A 24,876-nucleotide genomic window follows, 5' to 3' on the forward strand; every position below is an offset into this window, starting at 1 on the left:
TTAACAAAAATGAACTAAAGAGCTTTATTGACATCACAGTACATTCAAGAATAATTTTAAGAACATTACAGCTGAAAGAGAATGGCATGTTTATAGTCTTATTATGCACTATTTTTTGAAAAAATGTAATACAAAGAAATCCTATTAAGTAACTTGGAGCAGCATTTGGAAAAAGTACACCTATTTACAGATTAAAAAAAAAAAAAATTCTGGTTTCACCTACACAGCCACAATGTGCCTCTATAATGAGACAAGCCCTTAAAACTCATGGAATTTTTTAAACATCATGGCATTCTTGCCACATCATTCCTCAGCGTTTACGACGGGGAGGGGTTGTAGATCTGAAAAAAAGAAAGGGAAAAGATAAAATTTAAAAATAAAAATGTATTTTATACTAAAGAATCTGCAATTTTCAAATAAATAATATTATATAGGATTTCTAAAATTACTTAAGACTATGATCATTTATCAAGTACCAAACTGAGTTTATTAAAGAGAGAGAGAGAAAGGACACTTTCAACTTTGCATAAATTCAGTCAAATTTTTTTTTTTAAAAATCAGACAAAATACTTTAAAAAGTATACTACCTTGATCGGGACTTAGACTTGTGTTTGCGGCTTGCCTTCTTACCAGACCTTTGAGATTTCTCCATGGATCGCGATCGACTATGTTTAGGCTTCTTAGCCTTCTTTTCTTTGCTACTTCCTGGAGATTCAGAACTGCTCCTTCCACTAGAATCAGAGCCTGAATGTTTTTTACTGTCTTTGGTAGTACTTTTCTTACTATCCTGTCTAGAATCATGTCTTATGATTTTAACAGATATAGAACCACTCCTAGAGAATGTTCTTTCACTTTCTCGTTTCCTTTTTAACCTATCATCCTGACTACTGAACTTAAAATCTTTTTCTTCCCTTTTTTGTTTCTCTTTTCTTTTATCCTGTTCACGCTCCCTTTCTTTGTCTTTCTTTTTCCTATCTTTCTCTATACTTCGACTCCTCTCTTTTTTCCTCTCTTGTTCTTTAGCCTCACCTTTATGCTTATGACTGCTCCCACTAAGATTTCCACGTTGATCATCAATTTTACGCCTATCTCGACTCCTACTGCGACTGGACCGATTGGTTCGCCTATCCCTTGAGCGACTTCTACTTCTACGTCTCTCTCGGGAAGGACTTCGATTTCTTCGTCTTTCTCTTTCAATGCTAGTTCTATTAGACCTCCTCCTATCTCTAATCTTTACTCTAGCCCTATTGCTCTCTATTTTAATTCTGCGAGAGTAACTTCTACTCCTACTACGCCTAGCTTTAATTGTTGGCGATCTACTCCTACTATGTCTCTTTTTTCTTTTAGGAGAAGAAGATCGGGAAGAAGTGCGACTACTACCTGAGCTAGAACTGTACGAAGAGCTAGAGACAGTACTACTAGTACTACTACTTCTGCTATTGCTACTGGAACTACCACTACTGGAACTTCCTGATCTACTCCTTCCTTGTTTCTCTTTTTCTTTATGCTCTTTTTTTGGTTCTAAAACTGATGTAGTTTCATTTGGAGTCCTTTTCTTTTCATTAACCACATCACCATCTGCTTCTCTTGCTTCTAGTAGTGATAAACTATTTTGCTCTTTATGGATAAATTCATTCATCTCTTTTGTAACCCTTTCTGTTTGTTGCTTTTCTTCTGAAACAGAAAAAGACAAAAACAGTAAGAAAGGCAAACATGCAATGAAAAAACTCTCATGCTACCAAATTTCAAGCTATCAGACTACAAAAATACAGCAGCACTGTTCAACAGAAATAGAATGCATAAGCAATTCAGGGATTTTTAACAGCTACATTTAAAAAGTAAAAAGAAACAGGTGAAACTGATTTTCATATTTTATTAACCCAACATATAAAAAATATTATCATTTCAACATGTGATCAGTTAAAAAGAATATTGAGATAATCTGCTTTTTTTTTTTTTTTAATGTAAAGTCTTTGAAATACAGTGTGTATTTTATACCTACAGCACATCTCAATTTGGGCTGGCTTCATTTGAAATGCTCAATAGCTACATGCAGTTAGCTGTCTTCCTGGACAGTACAGCAATAGAGTACCAAAGTGTAGAGGTACAGTAAAGCAAGTAAGAAAAGATTTCCCTTTTGTACAGTAAGGCAACTTGAAGGTAAGTAAGTAATTTATAGGAAATTTTTGGCTGTTAACTCTTAATAATTACTTCTCAAATTGTCCAAATAAGATTTTTCAAAAAAGAAATTCTAAATAAATATTCTTTCATTATTCCTAGTATCATTATATAAACTAAGAACTGTATACATGTACAGCATTTTACATAAAAAACCTTCTAAAAAGTCCTCTATTATCCTTAAATATGCTAGCACAAATTACTTTTCAATAGTTTACAATATATTTCCCCTTTCAAAAGTTTTTTCATTTTAAGAACTTTTTTTTTTCTTAAAGATTTTTTGATGTGGACCATTTTTAAAGTCTTTATTGAATTTGTTACAACATTGCTTCGTTTTTATGTTTTGGGTTTTTGGTCTTGAGGCATGTGGGATCTTAGCTCCCTGACCAGGAATCAAACCTGCACCCCCTGCATTGGAAGATGAAGTCTCAACCACTGGACCACCAGGGTAGTCCTGTTAAGAACTTTAATAAGAAATAAAAATACACTAAATAGCTTAACTTACAGCCAATGGAACTAATGTCTCCCAAAACAAAACAAAAAAACTTTTATAAACTATAACTTTTTACAATCAATTTTGACTTTGATAAAAACTGCAAATGAGCCAAAACACCTTAGTTTCAGTTACATCACATATTATTTATAATCTAGCCTTGATTCTATCATTGGTATTTCTAAGATGGTTATAAAATAAAAAGAAATATGGGGCTTCCCTGGTGGCACAGTGGTTGAGAGTCCGCCTGCCGATGCAGGGGACACGGGTTCGTGCCCTGGTCCGGGAAGATCCCACATGCCGCGGAGCGGCTGGGCCCGTGAGCCATGGCCGCTGAGCCTGCGCATCCGGAGCCTGTGCTCCGCAACGGGACAGACCACAACAGTGAGAGGCCCGCGTACCGCAAAAAAAAAATAATAAATAAAATTTAAAAAAAGAAATACGAACAGAACTGTACAAACATTGAGTCTAAAAGATATACCTTCCATCTGTTTATCATGTAACAGCTGCTGTTCTTTTTCTTTTCTCCAAAAAGCTTCCTGTTTTTGCCGGATTCGGTGCCGTAATTCCTCATCATCAGTGTCAGATGACTCAGAACCTCGGTCGCTCCTCTCATCTTCACTGTCTCCTGATCCATAACCACCCAGTCCACCTGTGTGCATAAAGCCCAGTCTATCATATGTAAAAATTATTCTAGGCACTAAAAACTTTTTAAGGTCCGAGAAGAAAGCTCATTTCTTTTTTCATTGCTTTTTCTTGGAAGAATATGCTTATTCGGGGTGGGGAGGAGTATAAATTACAATGCTTAAGGAGAACACAGAATCCTCAAGAAAACTGATACTTAGTATCTTATTCTTTCAAGAATATTTCATATATTTCTCACCATAAGGGAATCTTGAAAATTATTGTCTTACTGTCCATGCTAACCAACAAAGCCATTTAATAGGGCAGTAACAAAGCCTTACTAAAGCACAATCAATTCAAACTACCTTACTCAAATTTATGATGATCCTGAAAATATTTCTAAAATTAACTCTTTCTTTATTCAAAGCTTAGAAATCCAAGGGATGCTAAATATTTTTTTCCTAACAAAGTTGGAATACTGTAATTCTCACTGATGCAGAAATGCTTTGGTGCTAAAACTGCTCCCCACCCTGAAGTGATCTAAATAGTAATCATAACAAAATCACATGGGCATTTGGTTTTACCCATTTCTGTTGACCCTCACAAATATTAATTTGAAATGATGATGTGGAAAAGGCAAATTCAAGCTCTTATATACTTGATAATATATCATGCAAATTGCAAATTACGAACACATCACTACTATCATGCTGTAAGATAAACCCTTTCCTCTATGTAAAAACTTGACTTGCTGCAACACAATCTAAATAAAGGTCCTTAAGAGCAATAGTGGATAGGTTTTTCCCTACGGCATGTATGTAATAATTCTGAAAGTGAGCTTAAATGCTATCATGGCTAAATTATGAACTATTATAACTTGTACTAATAAACTATGAATTAGCCACCACATTTATAATAATCCCATTGTGAATGCTTTAGTAAAAAAAAAAAGAAAAAAAACCTTTTAGAGGCTGTAACCCTAAAACCTAAATTTTATAAACTGTGTAGGACTAGTACAGTTTCAAAACAGAACACGTAGAGAGACAGGTAAGTGTCATTTTTCCCTTTAAGGCCCTCTCACAAATAAGGAGAATACTTACCGAGTCCAGTGAGGGAAGCCAGTGCACTGGACTGTGCCAGCTGTTTTGCAGGAGCTTTGTATCACATCAACAACAGGAACAACATGTTAACACAAATAGCCACGATTTCATAGTCATGAGAGTCTATGGTATTGTTAAATCTACTACTATTGCTGCTTTTTGGGGAGAGAAGAAACATTAAAAACATAACATTCATTTTAAACCAGTAGCATGTCTGGCCTTGAAATTATAATTCTGATGTGAGCTGTAATTGGTTGATAATGAGGAAAAATGTTGACCAGTACACTGGTATTTTTTTTTTTAGGTATGGCCCATAATTCAAATTTTTCTTTCAATATACTTTTTAAGTGTTACTAAAAATATGGGAGGGGGGGACATTAGCTGCTTCTGTAAAAATTATAAGTGGTAAACTGTGAAAATTCTGAAGGTTCATAATTCATTAGGCAAACTAGTTGTATTAGAAATCATATACCAATACCATGGTATCTATATATATAAAAAAAAATCAGGTGAAATTGAACATCAAGAATTTTCCACAATACATTTTATAGAACAACAGCAAAACTGCTAATCTGTGCTCAGGTAGGTTGGATAAAACAAAAATATCTGTATAGTTTTTAATATGGTGTCTACAAATCTAACCTTTCCCAAAGAGTTAAAACATGCAAGAGAATATTCAAAATCTGCTAGTAATTCAACAAGGACAACAAAAAAAGTCCAAAGTAGCCACCAAAACCAAAAGACCCCCAGAAAAAGAGAACCAAGAACACCCACAATATACCTTTCGTTGCTTTCCGGTGTGCATCTTTGGCTACATAATAAATTTCTTCATCTGTGACATCCAGTAGAATTTCAGTCAGAAGCATTTTTGTCAGCAACATCTAAGGAAGGATATTTTATATTTTTTTTCTAATTTATTCTAGCTACTGATAGTTTGACATTTTCAAAAAAATTAAAAGGCAAAGCCATTTTATAAAACATTTTTAGAGAAGAGATCAGACCAGCTATTCCAAGGAAAAGAGTATCTTGAAAATTATTGTATTATCAAAACTTTAAAAATTTTAAAATCATGTGGATTAAAAAATATATATATGAATTTATCTGTATAGTAGAGAAACTGAATTCTAATTCTAGAGACAAAGTATTTTTTTCAAGTCCCTATTAATAAAAGTTTCCACAAGTGTTTTGAGAGGAATATCCCTTCATTTAATAATATTATTAGTAAGCAGCACAATACTAGTTTCTTATGTCACTTAGGAACTTACATTAACCCTCAGCTCAAAGTAAAATCTGAGGGGAAAAAAACAAGGAAAATAACAAAAAGGCAGTCATTCCATTCTGTGAGATGAAGTCCTTTTTTTCTTGATTACTATAGCACAGCGTACAATAGACTTGAAATAAGAGCTGGATTCTAGCACTGGTTTGGCTACCAACAGCTGTTTCAAATGTGGGCCTCTCTGGGATTCAGATTACTCATCTACTAAAATAAGAGTATACTGAATCAACTTCATCTAAAGACATTTCAAATATCACTGGTCTTTCAATATGAGAAACGCAGCACATTATATTCCCAAACTCAGAAACTGACAATACACATTATAGGCACTGAAGTCTTTGAGAAATCTTGCAATGAAGAAATATGTTTAACTGTGTTCAATCCAGTGCTTCCTAAATTTATACTTCTACGCAGCCTTTTAATCTTTTTCAGTATTCAAAACACACATTTTAGAAAAATAATAAATAATAAATGTTCTCTTGGGTCTCATGTAGTAAAACACTGTTTAATTAAAAATGTGCTTAAATAACTGCTTTATAAGCTGTGATTTCGCATTATGTTACTTAGATTTTGCAGACATTATCACCCAGCAAATATACATTTTATAACTGTTTCACAAGTTCTCTCTCAAGTTTGATAGCCAACCAATAATTTTAAAAAATTATAAACAAGATAAACCCTATAATATAACATAGCATGTCAATTACACCTCAATTAAAAAAAATTTTTTAAGCCTGTACATGGTAAAGGTAAGAAATTTAACATTCTACCATTTGATACTCTTTCTCTTCTTCGGTCATTTCTGGTTCACTCTGATCTTCTTGAGGAACTGGAGATGGACTTCTGGTGACTTTTCCACTGCTTGCGGCCTCCACATTTTCAGTGTCTTCATCTTCCTCATCACTATCCTAAAAAAAGTAATAGCACTTTCGGGTAGCCCAAATTCATGCTTATAATATAAAATAATTATCTTATATATTCTATTTTAAAACCCAAATTAAAATCTATGAAACATATATAAAAATGAAATTTCTCTAAATTACATTTTTGTGCTATAGATTTCATTTGATAATTTAAAATGTTACCTGAGAGGAAATATTAAGACTACAAGATGACTTATGAGAATCAATTTCAATTATTTTTCAATTTTTTTTCTAAGTTTTACCTTATTTTATAAATAACTAGAAGCACATCAGGCCCAGAGACTGATTTAATTAATATCCATTATATATGATGGTCCTGACATGAGTGGCGTGTAGAATTTTGGATAAATGCACCACAGTCATATTATTCAGTGTAACTTTTTTTTTTTTTTTTTTTTGCGGTACGCGGGCCTCTCACTGTTGTGGCCTGTCCCGTTGCGGAGCACAGGCTCCGGACGCGCAGGCTCAGCGGCCATGGCTCACGGGCCCAGCCGCTCCGCAGCATGTGGGATCTTCCCGGACGGGAGCACGAACCCGTGTCCCGTGCATCGGCAGGCGGACTCTCAACCATTGCGCCACCAGGGAAGCCCTCAGTGTAACTTTTACAGCTGTAAATGTAAGCTATTTACCTAAAATCATGTGACTTAAAAATCCAAAGTCAGTTTCCAGATATCAGCTAGCTAGTGAAATTTGTTTTAGCTACGTAACAGACAGATAAGCAAAGAAATGAGGTCTACTTCAGATAGAGGAAATACCAGCAGTTTGTCTCTCTGAATGGTTTTAGGTTTTCAGTATCCAGAGAGCATACCTTAAAAAGGGGACTTCTTTAGGCAAAGAAGTATTCCATAGTCACTCTAACAATCCTACTAAGTAAAAGACAAGGTGATCACCTAAATACAACTATGGAAAGACTATTTGAACCAGGGGAAGATACATGTGACACAAGTCCAAAAGCACCAGGGAGAAGAGGGAGGATAATCTCCAAACAGTTTTTTTGACACTTAAAAAAAAACATCAAACCTGAAAATCCACTATTTCATGTCTTTTGAAAAAAATTTTTTTTTCTTTGTTAAAGGTAAACTTTAATAGTGGCAGCCTGTTGTTTCTTACCGATATAACACCCAGAATAAAATCAGATCTTTGGCACGGTTCTTTTGTTAAAAAATAAAAGTAATTTATGGCATTCATGGAATTTAAGCAAAGCCAATCTGCTTAAGTCTAGTTAATCTGCTGTCTTTGAGACTTATTGCTGAAGCAGAAAATGGCCTTGGGAGGAAGAACCATTTCCTGAATTGCATTACTGGCCAGTGCTGTGGCTGTCATACCATCTAGGAGCATACTGCTGCTAAACAAAAAAATTTCTAAGCCACTCAATGCCATCTAACTGATGGAGTTCTTTAGTTTTTAATATTTATTTATTTTGACTGCACTGGGTCTTCACTGTTGCATGCGGGCTTTCTCTAGTTGCAGCAAGCAGCGGCTACTCTTCGCTGCAGTAGGTGGGCTTCTCATTGCGGTGGCTTCTCTTGTTGCAGAGCATGGGCTCTAGGTGCGCGGGCTCCAGTAGTTGTGGCTCGTGGGCTCAGTAGTTGTGGCTCGCGGGCTCTAGAACGCAGGCTTGGTAGTTGTGGCTCACAGGCTTAGTGGCTCCGCGGCATGTGGGACCTTCCCGGACCAGGGCTCGAACCCGTGTTCCCTGCACTGGCAGGCGGATTCTTAACCACTGTGCCACCAGGGAAGCCCACTGATGGAGATTTATTAAAGAGTTAAAACTTTATGTTACTTTCAGTGCTTATGTCAAAAACTATGAAAGCTATTACATCCGTTGGTGTAAGTATAGTTTTATTTTATAGTCCATCACTAGGGAGTTAGCTGTACTACAACAAAAGAACACAGACTTGTTTGTCAAGGTAAAGCCTATTATCTAGCACCCCAATGAATAATTTCTCTCTGGAATGAAATGTTTTATAAATTTGCTGTCCCCTTTCTCCTTACTACCCTCAACAATACATACATAAAAACAATCTCCAATATACTTACTGAAAGTAATCTCAAGGACATTACTCTAATACTTTTGTATAAGCTAAATTAATATCTATTTATTTCAATACTTTTTTAAAATTAAAGTATCGTTGATTTACAATGTTTCAGGAGTACAGCAAGTGATTCAGTATACATATATTTTTTTCAGATTCTTCTCCATTATAGGTTATTACAAGATACTGAACAAAGTTCCCTGTGCTTTACAGTAGGTCCCTGCTGTTTATTTTATAGTAGTGTGTATCTGTTAATCCCAAATTCCCAAATTATCCCTCCCCCCACCTTTCCCCTTTGGTAACCATAAGTTTTTCTATGTCTGTGAGTCTATTCTGTTTTATAAATAAGTTCATTTGTATCTTTTTTTTTAGATTCCACATATAAATGATATCATATGATATTTGTAAATGTAAATTGGTGCAGCCACTATGGAAAACAGTATGCAAGTTCCTTAAAAAACTAAAAATAGAGTTCCCATATGATCCAGCAATCCCACTCCTGGGCATATATCCAGAAAAGATGAAATCTAATTCAGGAAGATATATGCACCCTCATGATCACAGTAGCACTATTTACAGTAGCCAAGACATGGAAGTACCCTAAATTGAATAAAGAAGACGTGGTGTGCATGTGTAATATTCCATATACACACATTGGAATATTACTCAGCCATAAAAAAGAAACAATGCCATTTACAGTAACATGGATGGACCTAGAGATTATCATACCAAGTCAAATAAGACAGAAAAAGTCAACTAACTTTTCACACAGATGTCACAAGGAGTTTTATGTCAGGAGTGTCTACTTACAAATTTACTTCTCTGAGGTAAACGAGGGCCATCTCCTCCTTCAGCATCTTCTGCAGCCTTCTTTTCTTTTTTGGACAACTGTGAACGTTGTTGTTCCATTCTTTCTTTCTCCAACTTCTTCTGCTTTTCACGTTCCATTTTTTCAAGACCTTCTCGAATCCAAGCTGGAAGAGTCCTGCGTTTTACTGCATCTGTTTCACGTGGGACAAAATATTCATAAGTCAGCTAAGTAAAAATTGTAAATGCATGAGTTTCTTATTCTTAAATTTCTACAATCTTTGTAACTTAAAAAAAAATAATTCTGGTGCCACTTGAGTGCTAGTGACAAATACTATCATTCTCCAGCAAGGCAGTGGTAATACAAACAATCCACTAGGGCTTCCCTGGTGGCGCAGTGGTTGAGAGTCCGCCTGCCGATGCAGGGGACACGGGTTCGTGCCCCGGTCCGGGAAGATCCCACATGCCGCGGAGCAGCTGGGCCCGTGAGCCATGGCCGCCGAGCCTGCGCGTCAGGAGCCTGTGCTCCGCAACGGGAGAGGCCACAACAGTGAGAGGCCCGCGTACCGCCAAAAAAAAAAAAAATCCACTAAACATAATGATTTTCTTTAAAATCATCAATTTTAATAGCAAGAGTGAACACTGCCTTAATGCTTATAATGTGCCAAGGCACTAGGGAAGTCCATCATCTCTCTTAATCCCCAAAAGCCCTAAAAGAGCACTACTATTACTCCATCTCTTTTTAAGTGAGGAAACCGAGGCTCAAAGAGATTAAGTGATGTGCTCAAGGTTACAAAGACATTAAGTAGTGATGTGGGCTAATTCACAGCCAACTGTTATACTATGCTGCTTCCTAAAATGTGAAAACAGAACAGAATTAAACAAAACCACAAGCCTTCACAGTAAGAATTCATCTGAACTAATATTATTCCTTAAGTTAAAACAGAAGTTAGAATCTTCCTAAAATGTCTACTTTGTGATTAAAAAAAAAAGAGAAAGACTTAAGTGCTAGATTTGGATGTCCAGATAAAAAGGAACATAAACATGTAACTTGTCAGTTGCAATAAACTAGTTCTATTATGTTATTTAAAAATTAAAATTTTCTGCCAAACACTATGGAAAGTGAAATAAAGAAATTAATCTGACAGCAGTATTATCAGATGAACTGAGAGTGCAAAGAGTCCATAGAGAGAGAACAGGAGATTTTAAAGGGGGAACTGATCATATACTGGCATAATGTAGCTATCAACATTGAAGAAATATCAACATGCTATGGTCACAATAAATTTAAATTTCATCACAAAACCTGGAGTTTAAGGTAAAGATTCATTTTAAAGAAACATATTCAAAATTTTAAAGATTTTAGATAGCATGCATCTTTTTTGTAATTTTAAGGTTTATGACTATAAAAAGATAGGATTTTAAAGTATCATTTCCTAACATATCAGAGTATTAGAACAATTTAAGAAAATAAAACATCCTTTTTACATGATCAAAAAATCATGCCAATTGTGGTTCACTAAACTTAAATAGCTACCAATTTGTGGCGGCTCCTGCTTCACAGGAAGTGCAATAGGTGAGCGCTGCCGATCCCTGAATGATGATGGTCTTTCTCTTCGATTCTGGGGAGGTGCTGGAGGTCCTGGAGGTCCTGGTTGCCAATAAGGAGGATGAAATCCACCTTGCGGTGGACCAAAAGCAGCCCCATGCTGAAAGAGTATTGCAGTTTATTTTTCTTCACATTAATACAACATACTCTCTGGGACACACGTGTGTTATGAACTGGGACAGTAGAAATCCATGTGTGCAGCAAATCCAAGAATTCCATGGTTCTAATATCCACCGATATTTCTGTAGCCCCAAGAACCTAGGCTTACTTTTCCTAAGAAAGATAAAGATTTTCTGCCTACGTAAATGCAAAGAGCCATATAAAATCCAGCTGATAATATACTATATTCAAGAAGTATAAAAAAGGATATATAAATGAGCTTTTTCATTCTGAATCCATTTATATCCTTCCACTACCAAGAAATCAAATAAATGCCAGTTTTTCTGTAACTAGAAAACCACAGGAAAAAAAAGTTTTAAATCAATTCCAACTTCCTAGTTATGAACTTATTTCTATCATCTTGCAAGAAATATCTATTTTAAGCTAAGATAAAAGCTACTGAATCATAACATTATATTTTTTTTTTGTAATTTTGCCATTTTCAGATGCTTTTCTAAGCCAGATGCCAGCAGAGCTCTTTGTCTTGTTAGCATGGGGACCTACCAAGCAAATGTTGTCTAAGTAGAAGCTCCCCACTACTACATTTTTTCAAAACAAAGAGAAACTGTCCTATCTGTATACCAAATATTCATATACAAAAAGTATCTGAATGATTAAGAGGATTACTGTCTCAAGGTGAATACTGTTTACGATTATGCCCATTATCCATACAATTAGTGAAATAACATGGGTTTTTCCCAAAATTTTAAATGATAGCTCAGTTTAAAGGTAACGATTGCAATCAATTATTTCAAAATGACACCTAGCACTATAATTTAAGGGTGGACCCTGGCAGAGTGATTAGAGAAAATATAGCCCGTCTTAATGACACTATTCCCCATAGAGTTCTATGTCCCTAGGAATGAATTAGATGCTACAAAGAAAATTATGTACAATTCCATTAACATGTCATGTCAGAATGGAAAAAAAACGACAACACTAGAAAATGTCTTAACTCTACATAGCAGAAGGAACTGCATTTAGGAAGATGATCTATGTTCTTCATGTATTTTATTCATGTCTTAACCATAATTTTTGATAAATAATGTATTCAACTACCGTGCATTTTCTAAACTTTATTTAATGTTTAAAGGTACCATCTTGAAATTAGAAAACAAAACATCATATAGCTATTGCACTTACACATTTTGCATTTTATCCAAATTTTTCCCTAACAATCCTTTATACCATTTTCCTAAGCAAATCAAAAACCAGAAAATAAAAATCTAATGATTTTAATACTCAAAAACTGATAACTTTTTTTGAGACATAATATGTGCTTATCTGTACAAGACTGAAAAGTGAAACACATATCTTAGGTACTCTTGATGAGACACCTCCAAAGAATGGATTACGTGCACATCTACAATATTAAAGCAACAAAATATCTTTCACCTGATAGTCAAACTGGTTCACTGGCCCCACTGCAAAATTATCGGGTGGTCCACCAAAGTTGTGATTGTTCTGGTTAAATATATGCCTGTTGTCAGGGGCAAATTCCCCACTGTCCTGACTGTTGCTGTCTTCGGAAGGAGGAACAATGTCCATTGGGCCTGGTGTTGGTGGCATCCATGGCTGCTCTGGAGGGGGGTGTGGGGGCTGCTGATGCATTCCCCATTCTATTCAGGATTTAGGCATAAAAACATTCAACAGGGGTTATAACAAAATCAGCACACATCTTTAAGATCTCAAGAAAGCTACATTTTTCAGTAAAGAAAGATTAAAAAATTTATGACTTCTTGGTCCAATTTCTTTTGCATACCTTAAAAATAAGCAATGAATTAATCTAATAAATAATTCGAATGAGCTAACTTCCACTCTAATTCATATCCTAAACAAATGGAAACCAAATGCCCAAAATTATTTTTAATGAACATAACAAAATCCAAAGCAATCTTCTGTTGAATTTTTCTATTTCTGTTCAGTAACAATACCATAAAAATAATACCTTGAGATTTTTATATAATTCCTTTCTTCCATGAACACATTTATCCTCACAACATCCCTGTGAGGTAGGGAGAAATCAGGTACTATTTTTGCCAATTTCAGGAAGGGAAATTGAGGCACACAGAGGTAAATCACTTGCCTGGGACACAAAGAACACCAGCAGAGTAAAGTTGCGGAAGTGGGTTGGGGAAGTGGGAATGCCAGGGTGAATCACTGATGAACTTAGGAACCAAAACATTTTCAAATGTGGGAAAATTTGGCACAGACTCCAGAAAACTAGAAATGAACTACTTCTCAGTATTAAAGATTAGAATATTCGTTATTCTTTTAAAAGTGATATTAGAGGATTACTTCCTGAGTTTTCCATTTTTACATTGAGAAACAATAATAAGTACTAATAAAGAAAAGGAGCTATGACTTCACCATTAGCATAATCAAAATAAGATTCACCTATAAAAACGTGAAGTGACTGTTAAATAATTAATAACACAAGTCATAGAAAACTGAACTAGCATCAAGGAACCTAGTCATACTGCGAAGTAAAAAAGCAAACAAACAAAAAAAATAAACATAAAAACTTATGGAAGATCTTCACTATCTGAAAAAAAGGGAAGAGAGAGATGGGTGGATGGTAGGGGCAGAGTATATTTGACAGACTAATTTGTCACATAGTGACACAATTTTTCTTTAATTAGAGACTAGACATGTTTTGCTCTGCCAGTGCTGCTGCTGAAAAGGCCAGAGGTTGCAACAGAGAGACATAGAATGCTCTCTTCCCTAGATGCCAAGTGAGGTTTCCAGTGTTCCCAGCCCCTGTCAGCCTAGGAATGAAGAACCAAGAAAAGAATCAAACTGAGTGCCACAATGCTAGCAGATGAGTATAGAATAATTTTAACCACAAAATTTCAAGGTCAAATATAATTGAAACTGCCTAGTCTTTAAGAAGCATTAATTTCAAGAAGTCATAAAACTAAGCAAATTAAACAATTTAATTTTAATCCTCATTTTATTTTAAAAATAGTCCTAATATTTGGAAAACATAAACAACAAACCTGGTTGCCACATTCTGTTAAAGTTCGAATCCCCTTGGAAATTCCCATGATTGTTTGGACCAGACTCCATTGTAGACATATCTTGTCCATTTGGCATCATTCCTGGTGGTTGTTCTACCATGCTTTGCTGTCCTGAAGCTTCTCTTTGGGCAATCCAAGCTTGAGCCAATGCAGCCCAGTCAATCTGGCCTAACATAATTTAACATAGCAGAATTTGGCATTCAGAATGTAGGAGCTAAAAAAACAGTGCCTCTATGTAAAACAAGCTTCTCAGTTATTCCTTACTAGAGATTTTAAATATTACACAATGTTATAGTTGAAAATAATACATAAAACTAACCCATACTCAGGCTATAAAATAATAAAAATTACTTAAGACATTCAGAAAATTACTTAAGACATCCACAAAAACACTTAACCAATTTCTAATATTAACTCATAAGAGAATTTATTCCCTGCACCTTAAGTTTACTGAATTTTTTTAAACTCTTATTCCTTTTTTAAACCACTATAAAAACAAATGATTAACCTCACTCTTTCTCTAACAGGTCCCATCCAGGTCTACTCTGGATCCTATATACCTCACGTGAATATAGATAGCTATTCTTGTTCCTTCTCAGTCACCCTTCTTTAGCATCTTTAACTCCCTTCTCTAGTCAAAATATATCTCCTTAACAACTTCTTAGCCATTCTTTATTCAAAATTCATTGTTTCTGCTATCTTAAAGTTCCTCCTTTCATCAAATATCTAGTTACCATTTTAAGATCTAATTCTATTAATAAAGTAAACAAAGTAGATTAAGATACAGTTTTTTACATCTCAGTTTAGCAAAGATTAAATAAATATATTCTCATACCTTTTGATGAAAATGAAGTTAAACTTGACAATGTACATCTAAAACTTTTAAATGTACAACTGTGATCTATCAAACCTAGCTCTTAGATTTTTTTTTCCTAAGAAAATAATTGGACAAGTAATAATGGTACATATACAAAATTATGGGAATGACTTCAAAAAGCAAAAAGTCACAGACAATCTATCATCTAATAGTGGATTTATTACAGTACAGTCCTATAACAGAATGCTATGTAGCTATTAAAAAAAAGAAATAGGATAAGATTAACCCAGTAAAGGCAGGACAGTGGAAGGGGTCATATCAGGTTAAAATTGGCTACGAATTAACCACTGCAGGAGCTAAGTAATAAATGGGGGCTCCCTATACTCGTTTCTACATCTGTATATGCTTGAAATATTCCATATTAAAGAGAAATTTAAAAATGATACAGCATACCATCAGTTGACTATGATCTACATAGAATTTTAAGATTCCAAATTAACAAAAGTATGATTAAGCAACACATTTAAGACTTTCCTCTTTCTTTAGAAAACAAGAACTAAATCAGTTTTAAAAATATTAAAATCTACATAAAGCTTTCTACTCTTTGAGGAAATCTTCCAAAGGGAAATCCATTCCCTAATATGTATGCTAGGTAAGATTATTTACAAGAAAAAATTAAAATCTGACCATAAAATGATCCAATAAACCAATCCCAAACTCTACCTCCCTTAATTCCAGTGCCTATGTCCCACTCATCTCTAGACAACCCCCTCCCCCGTTCCCCAAATTCAATTTGTTTCCTTACTTGGATCCTGCTGGTGCTGGAATGACTGCATCCATTGTTGTTGATTCAAGGGCCATTGCTGCCAAGGCTGTCCTCCTTGATCCCACATCCTGACTTTTAAAGTGTATCTGATTTTCTGTCTTCAACAAAATAAACATAGCTTAAAAATGAGAATGAGTGTTCTTTAATGTTAAAGCTCACACATCAGAAATTATTATATGATGATACATTTATGTGATCAGAGCTCTAAAATTCTGCTCAAAAGGTTGCCAAAGACAATTGGAATTTTTTAGTTGGCAAGCAAGAATATAAAATTTCATGTTAATGCTGATGTCAAGAGTTTGGGGGCAAGCACAGCTCTATTCAATTTAGCTCAAAAGGGGGAAAATATAATTTTTCCCAATATAACTCTCTGGAAATGTAATTATTTTGAAGATTATAAAAAAAAAGTGATTTAGCCTCCCTCAAACCAAGGCTCACTGAAGAGGGTAACCAGATAGCTCTAGCTAATGAAAGAAAACTCTTCCTTATAAATTATAGTTAATGAATGCATAAGGTAGAAAAGACTTAGAACATTGCCATATTGTCAAACCTAATAAAAACAGCTGATTCAGGCAGTCTTTGAAGAAAAGCTGATGGGAAATCAAAAATTCAAAGGTTGCCGAAATATCATCCCTACAGATTATTAAGTGTCTCCTCACGAGATACAAAATTACATCCCCAGAAGCACTATGAATATTTTCACCAAAAATGTTTACCTGAATCCAACTGAGCTTTCAGCTCTCACTTTCAGTGTAAAGGAATTATTAGGGGAAAAAGGTACTGGCCAAATAGTATCAAAAGAAACAATCAGACAAATCTAGAAGGTGAGACAGTCCACAAAACCAGGTATCTTTTCTTTCCTTTTTTTTTTGGTGGGGGGCCGCATCGCACAGCTTGTGGGACCTCAGTTCTCCGACCAGGGACTGAACCCGGTCACGGCAGTGAAAGCCTGGAATCCTAACCACTAGGCCACCAGGGAACTACCCAAGACCAGGTTTCTTAACATATAATTAACATGGAAAAGTAGAGGGGAAAAACATACATTAATACCTATTAAATCTAGGTGATGAGTATGGGGGCAGGGGGGTTCATCACACTAGTTTACTTATCTGTAAACTAGTTTGAAAACGTCCATAATAAAAAGTTTTAAATGCTTACAGTCATTTTATCTCTGTACTTCATCCAACACTGATATACAACCCTATTCAAGTACCAATGACACACATAGTAAGCAGAGTATGCTTCTTCATTTTTGTACCCCAGGACTTAGCACATAGCAGGCATTAAATAAATGTTTACTAAATTAATCGTGTCAGACTGACCCTTTCCTCTATTCTAAAAATAATACAAAACTACGCCTTAGTATTTATTGCAGGGTCACAAAAAGTGGGAAAGCCAGATATTAAGGAAGTAACAGACACCAACTTTAATACGACAATTGGCTACTACAATCCAGGCTCTTAGAGCTTGCAACCACAGTCTTTGCAGCATTCTCAGAATGTTACATAGTTCTGTCAATGGCAGATCCTGACCTCTCAACTGAAGAACACTGTACATTAGGAAAGATGCATTCCTTTGTTATACCTTGTTTACTTATGAGTCAAGTGCACTTATCTTCTAGTTGTATTAATATATTCTATTATAATGGGATTATTAGAATACGGCAAAATAGACACTAAATAGTACCACACCTGAGGCCAACAACTGTACTGGGTATCAATTCCAAGCTAAAAATACTTACTATACCTTTAAAGCCCTTTAAAGACCAATAACTCATTAGCACTCTTGAAAACTTTAATTAACTTTAATTAAAAAGTAACTAAATAAATAAAGAGGAACACCCAGAAGAAATACCAACTGCTATTTTGACTGACCTCAGAGGTTCACCTTCTGTTTAAAATTTAGGTTGATTCAGAACTACAGCTTGGAAGCATAGCAGCAAGATTACTTATGCCCTGGAAAAAAAAAAAAAAAGTGTATGTTTGCACTTAAATTATGAAGAGCTATTTGAACTAATAAAAATAAATTCTAGAGATGCAACACGGAAGTGTGATCATCTCCAAATTAATTTGAACTTTCTCTTCCATTAATTTTATAATGAGAAAAGATTTACCATTATAAAGTTAAGGGAAACAGGTACATCACAAATGAGAAGGCAAAGCTTTAAAAACATTTTTCTTTCAAAAATATCTTTTTTATTTACTTGAACAATTCATTAACAATACAAAATAATGTCAAGCAATTTAGGAATTGTCATATATGCTGAGAAAAAAAGGAACAACAAACATTTTAAAAGATTTCATCCATCTGACATGAACTTAAATGGTACAAATAAGGTAATAAATTCAGATTTTTCTATGGAATTCTAAGTTTAAAAATTACATCAGCAAGGTGAGAACAACTTGTCCCTCAAACGGTTTCATCTTCTTCCCATTAGATTAATTTTTTTTTTTTTAGATTTTTTTTGATGTGGACCATTTTTAAAGTCTTTATTGAATTTGTTACATTATTGCTTCTGTTGTTTTTATGTTTTGGTTTTTTGGCCATGAGGCATGTGGGATCTTACCTCCCCAACAGGGATCAAACCTGCACCCCCCTGCACTGGAAGGCAAAGTCTTAGCCACTGGACCACCAGGGAAGTCCTCAGATTAATACCCAGATTAATACCTTTTTAAAGCTGATAGAAAGACAAATGTATTCATCTTTTTATCTTCCAAAGGTACCAGACAGCTTCTTGCTGCCCTAAAGCAAGTGACCAGCAGTCACTAAGCAACAAATGAAGAAACGAATGGTCTACAGGTTCTTCTTTCCCTGTTTACTTTTAAAGGTTAATGATAAGAAAGCTGTTGACCTATATACAGGAGAACCAAAAAAGCTGGTGTAAGCAGAGCTTGCTATGTTTTCCAAAGCTCTAATGGCACATCAGAGTTCACTGCATAGATTTTTCTGTCGTAGGTTGTAAACTCATACAATGTAGGCATTATAACTAGCGCTACACAGTGCGCACTGGAGTTGCAAATAGATGTGCACACAATAAAACCACTTTAATGATGAAAATGATGTATATTGACTCCCTATCATCATTTCCAATACATAGATTTACTTTTCTAGAAATCACTCTAAACTAAGTTTCTTTTACTTACTCCTGTTTAATGGTTATCATGGCCAACATTTTCAATTCCCCTTTTAAGTTTTCTGATTACCACTTGTCACCTAGACTTAAGAACACAAGCCCTGGTTCATGATGCCTGCCTATACCACTCAATAGCTGTGTGAATATGCGCAAATTAACTACTCTCTAATCCTTGGTTTTCTCATCTGTAAAGTGGTGAATGTAATAAATGTCTACCTCATAGGGTTACTGTGAGGATTAAATGGGAAACATATAAAAACTTGGCACAGAAAGCTTCAATAAGTAGTGGTCAATATCACCACTAAGATTTTCTCAGTATTGTTTTTGATAGCACTCAAGTTTACAACTGGGGGTGGGGACAGGTGATCAAGCCAATCCACTTCTACTCAATTCCATTTTCTTCTCTTAAAGCAATCTAAGACTTATCCAGATTTCATTTTATCTTTGGAATGTCCCTACTTCTCACAACATCATAGGTTGCAGCTTTTATTAAAACAAAACAAAAACTTCCATGTTTTCCTACGCACAAAGAGCTTTTACTTGCATATTTTCAAGAGTGATCTGTATTATTTGTAGCCATTTTTGTTTGTTAAAACCAACCGCTTCTAGTTTTACTATGCTTTCCAAAGCTCTTTTCCCCCTAAAGTTTTTATAGAAGCTATTATTCAAATACAATGATTGATACACTTAGGCTGAGAAAAATATGGAAAGGATGTAAAACTGTGAGAAACAGAGCAGAATAAAACACAGCAAAGAAGGTAACAGTAAAAGTCAAGGAAGTAAGAAGTTAGAAGCTATTTAATAAAATGCTTCAATTAAATCTGCAATTGAGAAACTTTATTTGGCTACAGAGGGTGTGTTGAACAAGGGTGTAGGTAAAACACCAAATGTTCAGTCTTTTTGGAAGACAAGTTAGCATTAAAGTATTTTATCAAAATTGTAAATAATCATCCCTCTGACCCAGCAACTCCACTTCAAGGACTTAAAACCATGGATGAGCATACACACCATGTAACTCAAAAACCTGCAGCATGTCTGTAACAGTGAACATCTGCTTTCAGTGACACTCAAAGGGCAAGTAGGTGAGATAAGAGTGAACCATACAGTGGACTCCTATTCAGCCATTAAAATGAATAAAGTAAACTTTTATATGCTGACATACACTGATGTACGAACTGTATTATGAATTGTATAGTGAAAAAAATCATGTGATACAGGATGAATAATGATGCCACTTGAAGTTCCTTTTTTTTAAAGAAGAACACAATTTAGTATAGAAAATTCCTACATTACCAAAAACCTCTTAAAATTGGTAAGCTCTGGAGAGGGAAAACAGAGATGAGTTAACGTTAATTTTTTATTCACTATCTTTCTATATTCTTTGAATTATTTAACCATGAGTGTGTATTTTTTAAAATAAATCTACTACAGATTTTTAAAGATACGAAGAATCAGGAAGCTGGTCATGAAAATCTTCACGTGTTTTGTCTTGGCTCAAACGAGAATCTTCTTGAGGGCAGTGGAAATGTCTTAATAGTTATTTGAATTCTCCAAAGTGCTTTGCCCATATTAAGTGGTAAAACATTTTACTCATTCACTGAAATTTATTATCAAGTAAATATATTAATATTCAACAATGAAGATGAAACTCTAGTACTGCTACTCTGACTTTATAACATCAAAAATCAATTCCAATTTATTCATTCTTCCTTTAGCTTTAATTTTAAAGATTCTTAAGCTCCATTTCTCAAGTTTAGAGAAATGTGATTATTGATGAGCCAGGCTACAAGACTTTCCCTTTACAGGGTTAAATTAATTGCTATTTCCTTGGAAACAACTGGGATTTGGGAAGAACAGAAAGATCAACAACCAGGATTTGCTGCAGATTATGCACATTATCGCACAGAGCTATAAAAATCTAGTTTATGAATTTGACCAGTGTTATGGATTGACTTGTGTCCCCCTAGAAGATATGTTGAAGTCCTACCTCCACTCCCATTAACTGTGAACATGACCTTATTTGGAAATAGGGTCTTGGCAAACGTAGTCCAGTTAAGTTGAGGTCATACTGGATTAAAGCAGGTCCTAATCCAGTAATGATTAGTGCTTTTAGAAGAAGACACAAGACAGGGAGAATGCCACATGACTACAGAAGCAGAGACTGGAATAAAGTGTCTACAGCCAAGGAAAGCCAAAGATTGCTGGGAACCAACAGAAACTAGAAGGAGGCAAGGAAGGATCCTCCCCTAGAGGAGAGACAGAAGAGAGAAGAAGAGAAAAGAAAAGAAAAGAAAAGGAGAGGGAGAGGGAGAGAGAGGGAGAGAGAGAGAGGGAGGGAGGGAGAGAGAGAGAGAGAGGGCTGTCGAGCACACATGCATGAGCCTACCAAAATCTTTATTTCAGTCATATCTGTAGCCTGGAGAACTGTGAAAGAACAAATTTCTGTTGTTTTAAGGCCAGTCTGTGGTAATTTGGTACAGCATCCCTAAGAAACTAACACAGCCAGAAATGACTGTCATTTATCTTATTTCTTACATGACTCTATATTAGAACATTCATTGCTTTGAGGTTCTTAAAATTACTTGCTTAAATGACAAACATTAATATTTGCAAAAGTCATCCCTTAGACTGTGTGACAGATAAATGAGAATGAAACTGTAGTGCTTGTTTTAAAGCCCTTAAGCATCAATTTCAAAATCAAAGAAATACAGTAACACACCCATCCTTTGGTGCATATAATGAAATGTTTCTCACATCAAACACAAAGTTTAGAAACCACAAAACGCAACAATCCTCTTCTCCCCTGCCATTTCAGTCTTACACTCCAGGTAATGGATCTCAAAGTCAAAAAGAAATCATTTGGATCAATTCAGATTAGGTGGAAATAGCACTAACAAAGTTAATCTTGTAATTATTTGAAATGTAGTAACCTTTTTTGATATTTGATGTGACATGCATTTTAGTATATATTGAAATACTTTGTAGTCTGCAGCTCAAGAAAGGTAGTCAAAAAATATTGGAGAATTGAATAGTTTGGTTATAGATACCGAAAAAAAAGTGATAATTGAAAAATAAATTTGGAAGAAAAAAAAAGAAATGTAAAAAGCCTAAAGGAAACAACCCCTCAGTGGCAAAAAGGACACATGTCTTGGTTCTAATACCATTCTCTAACAAAGTAAAGGAATCAGGGATCATTAGAGAAATAGCTGATTCTTAGAACTAGGGCAAGAAATATACAAAATGAGCCTGGAGCATCTTGTAGTGCCAGGAAGTAAGAAGATGCTCGGAAAAAGGGGGAGGGGAAAAAAGGGGGGAGGAGGAAGATGGGGGCATGTCAAAGGTGCACAGTAGACAACTGAAGAAGCTACCAATGTCCAAAACTGGAACAATCTGGGCAATAAAATAAAGTATTACTGGATTATAACACAAATTATGACATAAATATCTATTGAATCCTTACTGACATAAATAAATTGGAGGGAAGAGACAAATCTTCCATGCGGAGAGATTCCAAATAAATTATGTAGATACTCCACCCTAAAGGAGGGAGAGCTTAACTCTCCACTCCTTAAGTGTCCTTTGTGCAAAGGTACTTCCTTCCCAAAGAGTACAATATGGAAAGGAGGGAGTGGACAGAGGAGAGTAACTTTACAGTGGAGAAATTAGACAAACACTACCTCAAGCAGGTGATCAAGGACAATATCAACATGATAAGTCATGTTCATAGTATGTAGCCTTGATAGAATGTGATGAAAAAGGCATTTTACCTCTGTGATCTTCTTCCTCAAAACCCCTAATACCAGTCTTATCATGAGAAAAACATCAGACAAATTCCAATAGCAGGTCACCCTACAATATCCCTAGCCAGTACCCCTCAAAACTGTCAAGGTCACTGTATTACTTTGCTAGGGCTGCCATAACAAAGTACCACAGACTGGGTAGCTCATACGACAGAAATTTATTTCCTTATGGTTCTGGAGGCTAGAAGTCCAAGATCAAACTGTCATCAGGGTGGGTTTCACTCTGGGGCCTCTCTTCTTGGCTTGTAGATGGCTGTCTCCTACCTTTGTCTTTATGTGGTCTTCCCTCTGTGTACTGCTCTTTTTATAAGGACACCATTATAGCACACAGGGCCTACCCTAACGACCCCATTTTACTTCTTTAAAGACCCTGTCTCCAAATACAGTCATATTCTGAGGCACTGAAGTTAGGTCTTCACTGTAAGAATTTTCAGCCTGTAACAGTCATAGAAAACAAGCCTGAAAAACTGTCACAACCAAAGACGACTACGGACACATGACAATTAAATGTTATAGGGTGTTCTAAATAGGATCTTGGGCTAGAAAAAGGACATTAGGTTTAAACTTAGGAAATGTGAATAAACTATGGACTTTAAATAACAATAATGTGTCAATATTGGTCCATTCAATGTGACAAATGTACATGTACCACACTAATATATGTTAACAATAGGAAAAACTCTCTGAGGGGGGTTGGGGGGTAGTTCATATGGTAAAGCTGTACTATCTGCTCAATTTTTCTGCAAATCAAAACTGTCCTAAAAAAGCAAAGTCTATTAACAACAACAACAAAATTTTAACATACAGTCTCAATCAACACCATCTTAAAAGAACTGATTTACTGTTACCTTACCTACAGCCACGTAACACCTTACAAAACACCTTCAAGGTTCTGGTTTTTGTTGCGTTTGCCTTGCTGCACTCAAACCAGAAATTCCAAGTTTATTTTGTTCTATGAATTAACCACCAACAACCAAAATGTGTCGAGTACCCATGATGTTCAGATGACAATAATATCCATCACAGGATAATAAAACTGAAACGTTGGAAGCTACCTCCTTCTTTCCCGAAGCTTACTTAACACATAGTGTCTATGACTTTAAAAACACATTAATACAAACTAAGGAACCTAACTGTAGTTAGTTAAAAGGACACAGTTGCCCTTCGCTGCGCCTGCGGAATCGGAGGTGTACAGCAGAGAAGGTCCAGGTCCGGGCCCCTTCCTCCTCTGCTCCCCTGCACCCCCTCCCCATAAGCGGGGGGGGGGGGGGGTTCCCACTACGCACGCGCAGTGCTTAACGGCCGGTCGGGAGCCCAACAATCACTCCCTTCTCTTCCTAGAGGGAACTCTCACAGTTAGAGGGAGAGGTCGCGAGCACTCTCCTTAATACGAACATTTCCTTTAAACCGGGAGCAACGCCATGATTCACCAAGTCAGGCGGACGCCACCGCTTTAAGGAAGATGAGGTTCCAGCGGTCGCGCCAAGCAGCGTACGCAGCCTACGTGTTTAAGTTATGCTACCTTCGCCACAGAAACCAAGAAGATTCTAATGACCCGGAAAGTCCCCACGCCTAATCGTTCTCCACCACTTACCCACTCTGATTCCGGAACACCGTGTCGCCACCGTTCCTATAATACCTCTCCAACCCTTTCGATGCTTCTACTTCTTCGCGAACAAGACAAGATGGCGCCCGCTTAGTCTCACCCGGAAGTGAATAATAATAACATCCGTTTGTCATTTGAAGCCATACTGTCCCACTGCCAGGTCTTTGACCACGTGACTGTACCCGGTTAACATTGTTTCAACGCCATTTTTGTTATGGGCAAAACCACCTCGACTATGTAGTCAACACCATGCAAATGTCTGGACATTCCTGTACGTTACCTTTTAACGTAGCCAGCGCCATGCCCGACCCACTTTTATCTTTACAGTGGGCAGAAAGCCAAGAGTTTGAGTGTTCTGTACAGAGCGCGCTCAAAATTTTTACTTTAGCAACGTGATCCCCCTTCAAGGGGAGGTATGTTCCCTTCCGAAAAGATGGCTTGAGTTCGCGGCACTCCTTTCAGACTACGG

General features: G+C 35.9%; 1 protein-coding gene across 6 annotated transcripts; it reads right to left on the bottom strand.

Moving 5' to 3' along the window:
• Positions 1 to 24,508, bottom strand: PNISR (PNN interacting serine and arginine rich protein). Of its 6 annotated transcripts, none has more exons than XM_030882982.2 (13): positions 24,396 to 24,508; positions 17,743 to 17,823; positions 15,848 to 15,962; positions 14,205 to 14,393; positions 12,601 to 12,824; positions 10,975 to 11,146; positions 9,441 to 9,631; positions 6,442 to 6,579; positions 5,177 to 5,276; positions 4,396 to 4,449; positions 3,153 to 3,323; positions 588 to 1,674; positions 1 to 341 (listed from the first exon to the last, which is right to left on the bottom strand). In XM_030882982.2, exons 3-13 carry the CDS (start codon positions 15,933 to 15,935, stop codon positions 311 to 313), a joined length of 2,445 nt encoding a protein of 814 aa, XP_030738842.1. In that variant the 5' UTR covers positions 15,936 to 15,962; positions 17,743 to 17,823; positions 24,396 to 24,508; the 3' UTR covers positions 1 to 310. The 6 variants fall into 6 exon arrangements, with proteins under 6 accessions (XP_030738842.1, XP_030738841.1, XP_030738844.1 ...); XM_030882981.2 differs by having other exon boundaries at positions 15,848 to 15,966; XM_030882984.2 differs by having other exon boundaries at positions 15,848 to 15,986.
• Positions 24,509 to 24,876: the final 368 nt, after the last annotated feature.

Source organism: Globicephala melas, chromosome 14, assembly GCF_963455315.2.
Source record: "Globicephala melas chromosome 14, mGloMel1.2, whole genome shotgun sequence".
NCBI lineage: Eukaryota > Metazoa > Chordata > Mammalia > Artiodactyla > Delphinidae > Globicephala > Globicephala melas.

Coding starts and splice junctions, on each gene's coding strand:
- PNISR (XM_030882982.2), bottom strand. CDS start 15,935: ATGTGGGATCAAGGAGGACAGCCTTGGCAGCAATGGCCCTTGAATCAA. Junction 14,394..15,847: donor CCAGCACCAGCAGGATCCAA/GTAAGGAAACAA, acceptor AAATTATGTTAG/GCCAGATTGACTGGGCTGCA. Junction 342..587: donor AAGTCTAAGTCCCGATCAAG/GTAGTATACTTT, acceptor TCTTTTTTTCAG/ATCTACAACCCCTCCCCGTC.